The sequence below is a fragment of the Halyomorpha halys genome, unplaced genomic scaffold, assembly GCF_000696795.3.
Source record: "Halyomorpha halys isolate HHAL.00 unplaced genomic scaffold, Hhal_1.1 Scaffold34.1, whole genome shotgun sequence".
Lineage (NCBI taxonomy): Eukaryota > Metazoa > Arthropoda > Insecta > Hemiptera > Pentatomidae > Halyomorpha > Halyomorpha halys.
This window is the reverse complement of record NW_027105031.1, coordinates 1,267,534-1,283,042: the sequence shown is the minus strand read 5'-3', so window position 1 is coordinate 1,283,042 and position 15,509 is coordinate 1,267,534. Positions and strand designations below refer to the sequence as shown.

The 15,509-nt window shown below is 30.3% G+C and overlaps 3 protein-coding genes across 8 annotated transcripts in view; 1 reads left to right on the top strand and 2 right to left on the bottom strand.

The window, feature by feature from the left end:
- Nucleotides 1-15,509, bottom strand: part of trc (Serine/threonine-protein kinase tricornered) — a 334,990-nt gene that overhangs the window by 302,603 nt on the left and 16,878 nt on the right. For 4 of the 5 annotated variants that reach the window (XM_067047828.1, XM_067047832.1, XM_067047835.1 and 1 more), the window contains exon 2: nucleotides 1,614-1,741. In XM_067047828.1, the coding sequence (XP_066903929.1) occupies nucleotides 1,614-1,741 (128 nt within the window). Of the gene's footprint in view, nucleotides 1-1,613; nucleotides 1,742-2,076; nucleotides 2,384-15,509 lie in introns of those variants that run through there. The other variant, XM_067047850.1, reaches the window with a different exon arrangement.
- Taf11 (TATA-box binding protein associated factor 11) lies at nucleotides 2,852-10,194 on the top strand. The gene is made up of 4 exons (XM_014429053.3): nucleotides 2,852-3,240; nucleotides 5,152-5,239; nucleotides 9,000-9,096; nucleotides 9,177-10,194. Exons 1-4 carry the CDS (start codon nucleotides 2,960-2,962, stop codon nucleotides 9,308-9,310), a joined length of 600 nt encoding a protein of 199 aa, XP_014284539.1. The 5' UTR covers nucleotides 2,852-2,959; the 3' UTR covers nucleotides 9,311-10,194.
- MESR6 (misexpression suppressor of ras 6) lies at nucleotides 11,825-14,009 on the bottom strand. Of its 2 annotated transcripts, XM_067047883.1 has the most exons (3): nucleotides 13,911-14,009; nucleotides 13,733-13,819; nucleotides 11,828-13,176 (listed from the first exon to the last, which is right to left on the bottom strand). In XM_067047883.1, exon 3 carries the CDS (start codon nucleotides 13,126-13,128, stop codon nucleotides 12,100-12,102), a length of 1,029 nt encoding a protein of 342 aa, XP_066903984.1. In that variant the 5' UTR covers nucleotides 13,129-13,176; nucleotides 13,733-13,819; nucleotides 13,911-14,009; the 3' UTR covers nucleotides 11,828-12,099. The 2 variants fall into 2 exon arrangements, with proteins under 2 accessions (XP_014284474.1, XP_066903984.1); XM_014428988.3 differs by lacking the exons at nucleotides 13,733-13,819; nucleotides 13,911-14,009 and adding an exon at nucleotides 13,513-13,662 and having other exon boundaries at nucleotides 11,825-13,176.

The window sequence follows — 15,509 nt, the reverse complement described above, 5'->3', positions numbered from 1 at the left end:
TATGATTTACTTTAAAGGTTCTATCAGTGAGGTAGGAGCGGATTATAAGGAAATATGTTGGGGGTAGGAATTGACGAAATTTTAAAACTATTAGTTAATAATTTAATATATTAATTAAAATTAGTATTTTATCATTAACTCAAATTAATCATTAGCAACTATTATTAATTAATAGTTTACCAAAAAAAATTTTACATAACAACTTTTTGGCCCAAGAAGTATAACATGTGTACATAACATTATGAAGTCAAAAATAATAGTGCAAAGTTGAAGTCATAAATTATTTCCATATACTATTAAAACAATAGTCAAAACTTAGTTTAAAATGATCAAAGTATTCCTTATTTTCTATACAAAACAATTTTTTTTCAAAGGAATTTTGCACTAATGTGATTTTCCTTGGCCTAAATGTTTTTAAAACCTTTTTCTAGGCCTCTATATCCAATTCTTGCTTTTCCCTGATTCTCTGTCTTTCAAGAATTTCATCCATGTCATATTTCCATTTTAGTCTTAGTCTTCCTTTTATCTCCCACTTCCATAATCACCTTTTGGTATCTTTCAGGTGACCTGCCTTTAACATTCCTAAACCTACATATTCTTTTTTCTTCCATATAACAAAAATCGCTCAAGTTAATTAGTACTTCTATAGAGAACAGAAGACCAAAAATGGTTTTTCCAGTAGTTATTTCCAAGAAGCAAAATATTTTTCTGAGGGTATGGTATAAAACTTTCAATACCATAGATAAAAACTGACAGAAATGTGTAAAGATCATAATAAATATGGTGGAGCAATATGAGTATGACTTACCAACAAACTTTAAAATTATGATATCTATGATTATTAAGAATACATATGTTTATTTAGTAATTTGAATATTATGGAATATTGAAGTAATTATGAAGAAAAAATTATATTAAATATCAAAAAATTAAATTAAAAATTCAGTCAAGCTAATGTAGTATATACGGAACAAGCATGGGTAAACATATCTGATTCCATACCCAGTGAGCCCCATATTGGAGAGGATATTCCGAAACTGTGCTCAAACTGCTAAATGTATACCAAGATTAATGTTAGGACCTCATTTTTTAAAAGAATGAGTAGATGCACAAAGAATTGGCTATTTTAGGGTATTTGTTCCAACTTAACTCATAATTTTCAGTATTGTTCAGTATTTTGAATCGGTCTTATTCAACATGTGAAGCATTTATACCTACCACACTACCCCATCGATTGAATAAAATAATGTTTATTTTATTATAAATTCTCAAGAATATCAAACACAGGACAATGGGTTAAATTGCAAAAACAAAATTAGATTAGCAAACTCATTTACATTAATTTTAAACAATAGAGCAAAATAGATAATGTGAATTCATCAAGTAATTTCAAAAAGATAAACTATAAATCAAGTACAGTTAGTTACATGACTGATGCTAACTATAAATTCATTATCTTGGATACTTACACAAGCATTAAAAGGAAGTGATAACCAGAAATATTATGAAATAAAGTTGCAAGACATTAATTCAAAGTTTAATACTTGTTATTAACAGCACAAATATTCCAAGAATAGCACAATCAATCCTGAAATAAAATAAGCTTAACATACCTTGCTGGGACAGATGTTTCGGGGATGGCTGTGAGGGAAGGGGTGTTTGTGTGTTTGTCGGTGCCAGCTCAAGAGATTTTGCTGCAAGATCGGCCAAACCACTCGGATCTCCACAGCTGCAATCCGTCCTGAAATTATGAAAAAAAAAGTCTAAGTAAATAGAATGGGATACTTATTGTTAAAATGTAACTAGTAAAACCAAAACAATTTTAGCAAATAGAACTGATTATTTTTAAGTAATGTTACAGAGGTTATAAAAATCGGAAAACTTCCTTTACTCTGAAATAGGCTGCTTTTAATAAATGGAAAACGAAAAATTTGGCATAAAATATTTTGATAAAGGTCCCTTAATCAGATTCACTTCTCTCAAAAAAACATTGACAATTCAAGGGAATTTGTCGAGCAAACGTTGAAAAAATACCGAATCCTTTATCTGATAAACAATCAAAATTAGTAAACTTACCTCGAACCTATCCTGATGACAGGCTCCACTTTGAACAACCAACGTATCTAATTGTCAATATAACTAGAGTCCACAAAAGAACAAAAAACTCTGGTCTATTTCTTCTATATAACAGTTTAAAATCCAAAATAACACTAACTGAAAAAAATTCTAAACAACTATGATATTAAATAAATGTCACAGAAAATTTTGATAACCACTAAGTGTCCAGTAATAGAGGTGTGGGTTCTAAATAGGGATGACAAAAGTAATATATTTTATTTTGAACGTTTGTGTACAGCAGAATTATTGATTTGATTACACCACTACGTTAAATGCTTCCTATTAAATGATATAGCGCATGCGCTAAACAGTAATCTAAAGTAAGATCAGCTGATGATGAGTACTATACCGATATCTGTTATACCCCTTTGCTACAAGTTTGGACACCAATTGAAACAACGACAAATATATCGATATATGGGTCATTTAATATATTGTGAAAATACACTATAATGATAGAAATGAAATATATGTTTAAGGACACATTTGAAGCAAAGTTAAACATTTGTCTAATAAACTATATACATATAATATCTACCAGTATATTTCTACAAGAAACAAATTTTCAGTGAAAGATGATAAGATATTGACCTTCCAATCTGTGAAAATTAATATTCATTAACGATAAATGCAGGAAACTAACGAAGAATAACTCAAGAGGCAACATATTTAAGGAAATCATGCGTCGGGAACGATACATCGATAAAATATATCGATTTATAACTTTGACATCTAAGATGTGTAGTGTTTGTTACCTTCCTCATTCTTTTCAACATTATCTTACAAATATTGTTTATTTAAATTTGTTTATTAGTTTACCAACTTGGTGTTTTGCCCAGTTATGGCTGCATCAGAAACACATTTAACCATTAAAACTGAACAAGATTCGCCAGATCTGGAAAACGAATCTTACAATTTTTATGGTGAAGATGAAGCTGAAAGTCCTGAGGCCGAAATTGACAAAGTCAAATTCGAAAAGGAGCTTGAAAATCAAGAACTGTCTAGTAGTTTTGTTAACGACTCAGAAGCCTTGAAATCTGAATCATCTAAAAAGAAAGATAAAGAGAAAAAAAAAGAAAAGTCAAAAAAAGAACTAGAGGAAGAAGAGAGAGAGAAAATGCAGTAAGTTATTACATTGCAATAGGTTTTGAATATTTATTCGTGGCATTAATGAGGTTTCTAATTGTGTTTCATTGCTTCATTATCTGTTCCACAAGCATTGCAAGGTCATTTAATTGGTTTCTTAGCTTTAAATAATAATTAAACATTTTTAATTGTATCAGTGAAAATTAAAGTTTTAGTGAATTCTTGCCTCAAAATTTTACTTTTTTGCTATTATTTTTAATATTCAATTGGTAGTGCAAATTAAAGTTTTTTAACCAGTAAATTTTTATCTTGTCGCATATAACAAGTTTGCTTGTTTGATAAGTTACAATTTATTTTTAGCTAATAATGTCGGACATATAATGATAGATATTACAATTTGATATTATGTAACTACTAAATTGCCCTACAATAATTCCCTGAAAATTTCCCAACCAAGCCATGGTATTAGGCCACAGGAGGGTCTTGCCATACCTATTTTATGGGCACTTGTTGTTAGACCTATTTTATTTTTTACCTTTCCAAGTGTCTTAGTGTTAGTTGAAAGGTTTTAACTAGTAAATGCACTATAGAAGTACCTCAGAATACACTAGGGCAGGGATGGCGAACCTATGACCTATGGGTCAGACGTTGACCCACACAAGCTTAAATGACCCACTGTTTTTATAAATTAATTTTTATACGAAAAACAAATATTTCTAAGTAGACACAGGCTAGCTGATTTTCTATTTCAATCTTATCATGATATTTGTGGTGTGGATCTTGACATTCATTGCATTGTAGAGTGGGGGAACGTACCAGTCACCAGTCAGTAATAAACTGAATTTCAAACAATGGAGCTAACCGAATTCATGTGGTATAGATAACTTAGGAATGGAATTAGAGGAATTTCAAAGCAGCGTAATTAAAACAAAATTTGAAGACTTGATTTGTGAAGTAGAAGGAAAAATGTGTAAGTAGTGCAGATAATATTAATCCCACAGTAAAAATTGAAAATATATTGAACTTGTGGGATTCTTTACCAAGTAAATTTATATCAATGAAAAAACTAGCTAATGCTCTTTTAACGATGTTTGGGTACACATATTCGTATGAAAAATTGTTTTCTTACATGAATTTTGTAAAATCTTGAATAAAAATAGACTTGAAAGGGAATTAATTGCCAAATACGTCAAACTAATGAATACGAAATATGAACCTGATATTAAAAAATTATCTGAAAATAAACAGTAACAGATTTTTCATTAAATAGTTTATGTTTATACTTTGTTATACGTTTATATAAATATATTAATACATATTATTTCATACTACATATTTTATGTAATTTTCTTTACCTCTTGTTCATTCAGAGACTTAGTGACCCACGCGCTAGTACTAAAAAAAAATAGTGGACAATTTGACCCACGTCTCAAAAAGGTCCCCCCTTTGTACCACCTCAAGAGTGGGATTGGTCTACACCTGGCTAAATATCTAGCCTAGTGTGCCCTAAACCGTTGAAAACTGTAGTCAAGAACTACTGATTTATATAATACACTGGATCAGGAGTTAAATTAAATTCTAGACCTCTCACACAATATTAATCAAAACAGATCTCACCATAAGGTAAGCCTTATACTTTATTGTGTAATGACTTTGAACCAGTTTACTAATAGACTAGAAACTGGTGATACATTTCATTTATCGCAGAAAGTAATATCCTTAATTAAGTTGGGATATGTTAAATGCAAGATTACATCATGCTTTTATGAGGCAACAATTCTTTGAATGTATTTATTTTTATTTTACTGTACAGCTCTATTTATACCAAATATCTCTTAATCCCATTTATTATATTTAAGAGAAAATACTCTTTGATCTGTTATTATAATTCTTGTTCTTTGCTTTAAAAAACATTAATAATTATTTATTTATAGTTTTTCTTTCCAGGGTTCTTGTTTCCAATTTCACAGAATCACAGTTAAATCATTATGAAATGTACCGACGATCAGCTTTTCCAAAAGCTGCTATTAAACGTGTAAGTTGATTTTGATTATATCTATCAGATAATTATATATTTCATTATTATTTGAATCATATCTAATTATTAAAAAAAAAAATAGTATAGGTATTTATTGACCTGATCATTCATAGACTATTCCAAATGACCGATAACTGCAAGGCATTTCTACTGTATAATGGATATCCTTAAAATTTATCTATTCTATTTTATTTCTTAATTATTGTATTTTTGCCCATTGTAAAATTTTGTTATCGTTCATTTGCTATAAAATATAAACCAGGGTTGGTTTATTATTTATATACAAAAACTGTCTAAATTCCTTATATTTTTTCCTTAAAGTTCTCTTCTTTCAATGTTTTGATTTTTCCTTTTTCTTTCCTTGTGAATTATTTTTGTATGCCATTAATTGTGTATGTGTTAGAATTCTAGTTAAAATGACTGGATATACCACCACTAGTTTTTCTTTTGGACTAACTGGCTGTTATGAAGTTGAGGGATTTAAGTGGGGCTCTTCATAGGACTGTACTTGATCTATCACATCTTCAATATAGTTTTCTTCATCCCTTATTATATTGTTTGCTTCCTCGAGTTGAATGTCATTCATTTCTTTTCGAAGGGCTTTTCTGGTTCTTCCAGTGCTATAACTGTTTCATCCTCTAAATTGATTTCTTCTCTTGAATTAATTTTTTCTCCTTCTGAATTTTCTATTAGTTCACACTCTTATGAGTTTCATCTTGCTGGCCAGCATACGTTCTAGGAATTCTATATTATTTGTAATTTTTCCCAGCTTTTCATTACTCTTCTTCAATTTTTTTTTCAAATTTGTCTATTATTATTTCAAAATTATTAGGCTAATTAATCAGAATTATTTGTGACCTCAGCAATAGCTAACGTTTCACCCTTGGAACATGACTCTGCTGATCCAACTATTTTATATTCTTTTATCTCTGTGAATTCCTTTCCATCACTTTCTTACTTAATAATTTCTTTTTCTAAATTTTTAGTTTATTTCCTCCTCAATTTCCTAGTTTACGATATCTTTAATTTCTGACTCAGTTTTATCTTTAACTTGAATGTCTACTGCAATAGTTTCTTCTTTTTTTGATAATACCATTAGTAAACCTGTCCGCAACTTCATCTATTTTATTAATTATTTTTTCAATGATTTTATTATTTTCATCGCTCATTCTTTTATCTGATTTTTCCATTAGAATTAGGAAATTATTCAGTTCTTCTGATATGAATGGGTTTTTTCCTTGCATCACAAATACTTTCAAAATTAAAACCCAACAAAATATATCTTTTACTGGGCAGTTGAATTAAACCCATTATGAGAGACTAAAAATCAATTGGGCGAAACCGAATTTAAAAAATAAATCCAGTCTAAAAGACTTTTATAATATCAATAATTGTTAATACATCGATCCATATCACATTACCACTGTTTTGAAATTAATAATGACATTTTTGTCAACAGCTCAGCTTATTTGTTTTTCAAGAGCAATAGTTAATTGTTTTGTAAAATAAAAAGATAATTAACAATATTTTCCATGAATATCAAACATAAGTTGGCTTGGGATTCATTTTTCGTCTAAAGCAAACTTGTTTGAAGTTATTCTGAATTTGAAAACAAAAAGTAATTAATGGAATATAGTTAATATGTGCTTATAGTTTATAATAATCTTTTTAATATCATATTGATGTTGGAAGAGATTAAGAGTATCATGAAGTTTACTTGCTTCTAACCATCATATAAGCAATTTCCTTTAGCATAAAATATGAAAGAGTATAAACTCTTTCATCAATCAATAGATGAAGATTAAGCCTTTAGACCCATTACAAAAGACAAAAGCATGTCAGTAGAGACAAAGGTGTCTTGATATTATAAGATGACCTGTTGTTTTTTTTTATTTAATCTAATGTCTTTAGATACTGTTATAAAAGACTGTTCTTGTCCTGCAAGTTACCACCTATTTATTTTGAGAGTAAAAAGATCAAATTTTATTTTATTTTTCTGCCAATAATTTAACCCGATTTGATAAGGGTACTGATCCAATGCCTAGCCACCAAAGATTCAAATTTGAATCATCTAGCTCAGAGCTATGTTAATTTCATTAATTGTAATTTTATTGCTGTTGTTATGATTACTGGAAAATAAAACTGATGTGCTTATATGTCTCCGGGTACCTTCTGAGCTATGACTATTACGATATAAAATGACCTAGAAATCGCATATTGCTGAGATTTAGTCAGTGTAAAAATTACTTTCCTGTTACTCCCCTGAAGTAGTTTATAGCATTCTCCCTTAACTATTACAAATGTTTTGCTCCCTAATCGAAATACAAAGGATAATCCCTTTGTGAGGTCCAACAATAATTTGCCATCATATAGCTGTCTCGCCAACCTGATATCTTGGAAGAACCATTCCCTCTGCTTTTTATTGATATTCTTTAAGTTGTTGAATACTGTACCTTTGCTAATACTGTTCCGATCTAAACATTTTTTTTATTTGTAGGTCATTTAATAGTGTTTAAATGCCTATTACAATAAAGCAATAAAACATTTAAAACTGTTTACAAAAAATGTGAGCGAATTACAATTTCCATAGGTGATAAAGAAAGTAATACCATTAAAATTAGGCCCTATGCTTTACTGGTCTGAATTTTTCAAGTTTAGATAATTTCATCTTTAAAATAGTGATATACATTGTTTACCATAAATTATGAACTCTGTGGGTTATATACCAATATTTTTTTTTTTTTACTTCATAACTTTTTTCAAGGATTTATGCTATGTATGAAAAGTTAAGTGGCTTTATGTAGAAGAATGAACATTTGTTTCAACAATAAAAAATTATGTTGAAAGTTCTGACTGACAGCCCATTTTAGAGCTGTATTAATAATTATAACACTGTTATGCGGAAAAAAACAGTTATAGCACTTCAAATTTTTAAATCTAGAAATTTTTCTTAAGGCTATGACTAAACATCAATGTTCAGAGTTCTCTAAAGTAGTGAAATTTGTCTATAATAAACAATTATGTTGTGGGTTCTTATATCTCTTTCTCATCTTTTTTCACTTTCATATTTGGGGAAGAAGGAGGCATTTTATTTAATAAGTGCAAAAGTGAGGGAATTCAACTGACAGATAGTTGTAGAAACTTTGTATATGTAAAGTAAAAAAAACAATAGTGGATATTGTGAATTTTCAGAAAGTTGGAAATTTTAGTTACCGAAATCGGTCCCACCATGTTTAATCAGTTGAAAGTCCAAGATATTTTTTGTCAAAGTTCAGATAATACGATTTATGCATTAATTGTAATACTTACATCAATCATATTTTAAACAGGAAATTCTCCTCTCACGATCAAATAAATTTAGTTTTAACCAGTGAAATTTCTAAACTTGACTGGACAAAAAATGAATTTCTCCTAACATAATAATAAATTCTTTTGAGTCATCTAAATGTAAAATAAAGCTAATAAACAGTTAAAACTGGCAACAAAATGATTGGTATTTGTCAGTTTAGGAGGCACTGTGCAATGGCCTAAGTCTGCAACTGGAAGTACTAGCTACTTACAGTATCTCATATTTTAGCTTAATTATTGCCAGTCGGTATCAGATTGATAGACTTTAGCCTTTGTTTATTTAAAATATAAGAAAACTCTAAATTGCTATTTTTATCAAGCACCTCCAGATTTGTAACTAATGTTAAAACAGTCTTACAAATTTTCTACCTAAATTTTGTGTATATTCATGTATTTGTAACTTTTTCAGCTAATGCAAACATTAACTGGGACATCAATTTCTCAAAATGTAGTGATAGCTATGTCTGGAATAGCAAAAGTTTTTGTTGGAGAAGTTGTTGAAGAAGGTATGTTGTAATTTTATCAAGAATGATTTCAAAATTAGTTATATCCAATTGTATTGTCTCATTGCTCTGTGGATTTCCAGCACTAGATGTAATGGAGAGCATGGGAGAAAGTGGAGCACTGAAGCCAAAACATTTACGAGAAGCAGTTCGACGCCTCAAATCTCGAGGAGTCATACCTAATGTCAGGGCTAAGAAAACATTTTGTAGAATTTAATTTTATGAATATAGTTAAAGGCATATATTATATTTTTGGTACTATTCATTAAAATAATATTTTAAAAATAATTCTTTATTGTTGTTCAATCATTCATTTAGTAATATGTGTTAAAAATTAAATTACAAGATTTTTCCATAAATTATAAAATTTAATATTCCCAAAAATCAAATTTATAAGCGTACACATGATTTTGTGTATGCATTTATTTTAAATGGGCATTATTATTATTTGACGTGACTAAAGCTGTCTGCAAATTAGGAAGTCACCCTATTGTTAAGAAAATCATTTTTGTTAAAAAATTAAATGCCATTCATTATACATAATGTTGGTGTATCAATGAGAATATATTTGAAAATTAAAAATTTCTAGGGAAAAATTATCAAATATTTCAACTTAATGAGTATTATTTTATTGAGTAGGCTGGAATATGCTCTGTAAACTTGTTAATATTTTTACCTAGGTTATTTAACTGCTAAAATGTATGTTCTGATATTAATATTTAAAAAATGTAATGTAATTAATCCTTAAAGCATAATTATTTAAGTAAATTATATGGTTACTCTTGCAATATGTGATCTACTGCCATTATTTTATTCACTACTACCCACCCAACAATAGTCATCTCTCATCAATTAAGTGCCGTCAGTTTCCCGTATTTATTAGTGCCAGCACACAAGTATTCCGGATTAATGGGATTTGAAAAGAAAATATTTCAAAATGGACTTATCAATACCAAATATCAAAACACAGTTAGATAGTCGTGCCTTAAATGTAGATCACATACCAGAGGAATGCCCTTACCTGTATTTGATCTCAGTTTTTTTAAACCCTTTCTTTGTTACATTATGTATTGAATAAATATATTTAATTTTTACAACTTATTCTATATTCAATTTACATTAAAAACCTAATTGTCATTTTCAACGGTAAGCTTTAAGCAATTGTGTAATTTCTAAATCAATTTTACCTTCATCTATTCTTAACAAATATATAGTTATGTGTTTTAATATCCATTAAGTTGATCAGTCAAGAATACTTACCGATTGCTACCGATACTAATACCGATTGCTCTACTATTGTTTCAATTCCAGTGATTGTTTAACAGCATTCACTTACACAACCAGAATTTTAACTGTTTGTTTGTAAATAAATTATAACGAAAAAAATTATTATTAACATTATCTTGTATAGTAGAGTTGGTGTTATATATTGTAGCATGTTTTATCTAAATACTGCATAAGTTTCATTCACAAAAATAATAGTTTAAATTTCTTTCATGGAGTCCATGGCATGGATGATTATAAGCTTACAAAAAAATCATTCTATACTATCAGGTAAGAGAAAGGAGCTCGACTCAGAAGAAAATTTATATTTTATTCCAAAAATTCCTACATTTTCACTCTGTTTAGAAAAAATTGTATGACTACTCATTTTCCTTAAGTTGGGGTAAACTACATGTCACTTGCTGAAACTAGACCAATCTTGTCTTTTAAATTTATGTAATATATAAACAATACAGGTAAACAGCTTCAGTCTTAATGGGTGTCATACTAAAGAATTTTAAACACATGTTCTTTTTATTACTTGGAACCTTTATGAATTTTCTTTTCTTTATGTTTTATGAGAACCATTGAATAAATTAGTATACATGAATAATTGATCATATGTGAAATAGATGGTCCAGGTTGAAAATAATAATAATAATGAAGGCCTAACAAGCCCAAAGGTTCAATGTCGATACCACCAATTGTTCTCTACGTATGTCCTTCCAGGGATGTCCCTCATAACCCAATCCTACTAAATCAATTTTAACGCAATCCTCCTATTTACATTTTGGTCTACCTCTCGGATGTTCACCCGTATATTAACATTTTAGGTATCCTCTCGTTACTAAGCCCTACAACCTTACACGCCCATCTTATACGCCACAATGCTGTAATTGTAATTATATTTACCGGGTATTGTTCCCTTAATTCAGTGTTGTGCAGTCTTATAAATTCTCCTGTTACACGGTCAAGAAAACTATTCAACTATTTATTAATAGCTTTAGTTTTTACCAGCACTGCAGGTCTTCATTAGGGCTGTTTTGATTGGTGGAGACGTACAGGATGAATAAACAAAAATCTCTTTGACTTTCTGTAAGAGCCTCAATGAGGACCTGCAGTATGGATCGTAGTGTTGGCTAATAAATAAATAGTTGAAACCATTTCTTAAACATTTTTTTTGGAGTCAACCCAGACTATCTCATTCAATAAATTAGTTACTGTTACATGTAAATGAACAAAAATATGTCATGGTCATTCCAACAAAATAACTCTATACTACAAATATATTTTTTAAACATAGTGATTCTCGAATATTTAGGCTCTTACGGTATTTATGAGTTACTATCCTAATAAATAGCCCCCAAGTAAAACAACTTTTATGAATAAGAAAGAAAAACCAAATTCAATCGGTGAATTTACAGATATTAATTTAAAGATGAACCCTTAGGTAAAATAATTTTATAAATAAGCACGTGAACTAATTTATTTGTTAAGAATATATTATTCTTGATCCATAACGTTCATTACAAATAATCAATTAATTTTTTAAGGACACTCAGTATAAAAACTAAAGCACAATAATCTCACTTTCAGAAGTTGTTACACTTAAAATAAATAATATACATTAAATAAATAAAACATTTATGTTGCTAAATCAAATTTTCCCACTTCACTCTAGTTAATAATAAATAATCACATTAAAAATGTTTTGAGATCACACTCATATAATTGATTGAATAGCTATTCTAGATAATGCTCATGGATTTTGATACTATATTTAACTTCCAAAGCATGGATGACTTTTTTTTGGATCCATTCAACATCTTCAGGTGGACAGTAGTCATCTTCACTGGATCTAGATATGGTTACTAAAGTTGGCTTATTGAGAACAGAGATAAGATTTTGAAAAGTTTTTTCAACAAGTTTCATTATATTTTCATGAGATGTGACGTGTTCTGGGAGGTCGCCGTTATCCCAAGTACAACCAGCATCATGAATTATCTCCCAATCAATGTCTGTATAAAAAGACTTCACTTTCTGAGCAAGTTCCTTCACTGCTGGCCATCTAAAAGAGCTTGGCTCAGCACCATCTAACTTGTTCTCTGCTACATATGTCCATAGCGATTGAAGATCATCAATCTGCTCCTTTCTCTTTCTTAAGGCTTCTTCCAATACCATACTGTCATCACTTTTAGGAGTGTCAAACCAATACAAAGTTTTAAGTGATTCATATAGATTAGCATTTTTATAAAGGGCCTTAAATGGATTCCTGGTTGAGAAGAAATCTAGGTCAACGTCCAATACATAACTCAAACAGCCAGGAAACCTGTCCTTTAATCTATACATCAATCCATTTAGATCATCTTCTTTACTAGGCTCATTTAAGTACATCCCCAGCGTCAAAACTTCAAGTTTGATCTCTTTTGTATTTTCCATTTTATCAATTGGAGAGTAAAGACATTCACTCACAAAGTATGGCAAGTTACTAGTTAGGCGTATTTCACCAGAAGAATACTCTTTTCCAATAAAAAACGTATATGAGCCATCAGCGATCTGGAAAGCCCATGGGGGTTTTATCCAGACAAGTGTACTAAAATGGCCAGCATATGTGGCAGGCATTATCCAGTTCTCGATACTCAGTTTATTAAATAGTTCATGCTTGTTCCAAACAGTATCAGCAGGCATTCCTTTTGGAATGAGCATATCTGGATGAGAGTCCAGGTGAATAAGAACATTACCATATAAAGGTAGAGCTTTAGCACCCATCATTCGATATATAAATGGAAGAACCTCATGGTGGTCTTCAACTATATGAACCTGCAAATCATTTTTAATTAAAAGAGATTTACTTTGCTTGCTCTTTGTTGAATTCATTTTCTTCCTGCAAAGCTAAAATATTAGACAGGAAAAACATAAGATTTGTTCAGCAATGGGATTTTATGTGATAGACATCCATTGTAATATTAAAAAGATTGTTTCAAAAGAGAAAACTTGTTATTAAACAATATATTATTATCGAACAATACATAGAATCTAAATTGAGAGTATAATTTTAAACTAAGACCAATAAAACTATGCAGTATGACAAAAAACACATCAAGTTAACCAATTCAATGGAAAACAAACTGACAATACAGTTCTTTTCTTCATCACCTTAGAATAAAGGGAGAAAAATAAGTATCTATCTTTGAAGGCACATACTAACTCAATAAGATCACATGATAAACAACAAGTAAAAGAAGGTATTATGAAGGTTATACTGTGGTAATGAGATTGTTGAAGCACCATATAGGTACCAACTCCCACATTGTAGATTGTGCTCCAACATAAATTTTACTAAAGACTAACCCATTTGTTCCTTGATGTTTATTACCTAAAAGGCGAGTGATAATCTTCCATTCTGCGGACAGACATTTTATTTTTTTTCATTACCTCCATGATATGAAACCTTCCCAACCTCCTGTGGTAAGGGAGAAAATAAAACTAATTTTATTGAATATTACAAGAAATATGTTGCATTGAATGTGAACAAATACGTTACACTTTTATACCTTTGAGATCTGCATTAACATATCCAGAATTACATCGAATAGTTTTTAAAATGGGTCCTGAACAATACTAAGCTGTCAAATCCATCATATTTTAAATTTATTTGAACACATATTTGGTTATTTTTGAAAATTCTTTGATAGATTGTAAAAGTCTTTCCCTGAATCGATTCTAGCATATTACTCTTTCTCCGTGAAAGGTGCCAGAAATAGAAGGGAGACTCATACTTTTTTTTATTTTACCCCAACTAGGTAATTTTTAACTACGAGGAGGGGGGAGGGGCGGTATCCTACAGGTCACCCCAGATTTTTCATACCATGGGACCATCACGAAATAATAGTTAATGGCATTCCACGTATAACGGAATCGATCTGTTGCCGCAGCAGACATGAGGTTGCTAAGGTGACTCCTCCTACTCACTCAGGCAAAACGACCCTCTAAACGGTCCCTCGGAGACGCATATTTTATTATTATATATTTAGAGATTAGTTAGTCGTTGAACTCACAATCTTATTATTGCCTTATTAATATTATCTACTTAACTTAAAATTAATTAATAATATTAGTTATAATAATTATTGCTGTTCAAACGTGAATATTATTCCTAGAAGGCACTTTGATAGCCAACCTTGGAGGATGATTTAGTGTAGGATGATCCACACCTTCAAAGTGAAAATAAAAACCGTTATCCTATTTTATAGGAGTATGGTGCTCCCCAGTTATGTTTTTAGACATTCATGAAATCATTACGTCGAAAAACAGTACGGAGTGTATTCCAACAACACAACAGTTTTAATAGTATTAATTGAGATTTGAAGTTACATTTCTATTTATATATATATAAAGTTGGTAAAACAAAGACATAAAAAAGAGAAAAGGGAGAGAGAAATGACCAAATCGGTTGCTACTCAAACACTGACTTTTATTTTTCCAATTTCATTACATATGGCCACATAATTCAAGTTGACTATTACCTTTTTCTATGAATGGTACTTGAAGGTAAGCGGTGAAATACTTATCTTGTTGTTTTGATGTGTCCGTTCCATATGAATTCTATTAGAAAATATCTGGAGGTGAGGGGCCTCCTTATGTTGATTAAGCAGAGAAGAGAAAAATAAAACAGTTAATATTTAAAGACAAAAGATAATGTTAAATAGTAAGAAAAACAGTCAGAAATCGAAAAAAGAAAAGGGGGGGTGCATGAGAAGAAAGGAGTTATAGGGTAATGTTTACAGGGTTTTTGAAACCTTTCCTGCCCTGCCAACTCGCAAAAAGGAAGGATGGGGTGATAGTTCAGAAAACTGGATTGAAGGAAGCAGGGAGACTGTCAAAGAATTTGATGTGTCTCCGTGTGATGTATTGTTGCACAGTTTCTAACTGTAGTTCGTTATGAATGTGCGTCATGTTACGTCTTTCAAGAGATGTCCCTCGACATATCTTCTGTAGTGTACTGTTTTGGTATTATTGTAGTGATTTCAGGGCTGTTGGGTAAAGATAGTGTAGTAGTGGTGCGCCGTGTAGGAGTAATAGTCGTAGTATTACTTTGTAGATGAGTAATTTGAGTCTGAGTGACAGCCCTGGTGGGTAGATGAGGTGTTTAA

Coding starts and splice junctions, on each gene's coding strand:
- MESR6 (XM_014428988.3), bottom strand. CDS start 13,647: ATGGTGCTTCAACAATCTCATTACCACAGTATAACCTTCATAATACCT. Junction 13,177..13,512: donor TTTTCTCCCTTTATTCTAAG/GTGATGAAGAAA, acceptor AATGATTTGCAG/GTTCATATAGTTGAAGACCA.
- Taf11 (XM_014429053.3), top strand. CDS start 2,960: ATGGCTGCATCAGAAACACATTTAACCATTAAAACTGAACAAGATTCG. Junction 3,241..5,151: donor GAAGAGAGAGAGAAAATGCA/GTAAGTTATTAC, acceptor TTTTCTTTCCAG/GGTTCTTGTTTCCAATTTCA. Junction 9,097..9,176: donor TGGAGAAGTTGTTGAAGAAG/GTATGTTGTAAT, acceptor GTGGATTTCCAG/CACTAGATGTAATGGAGAGC.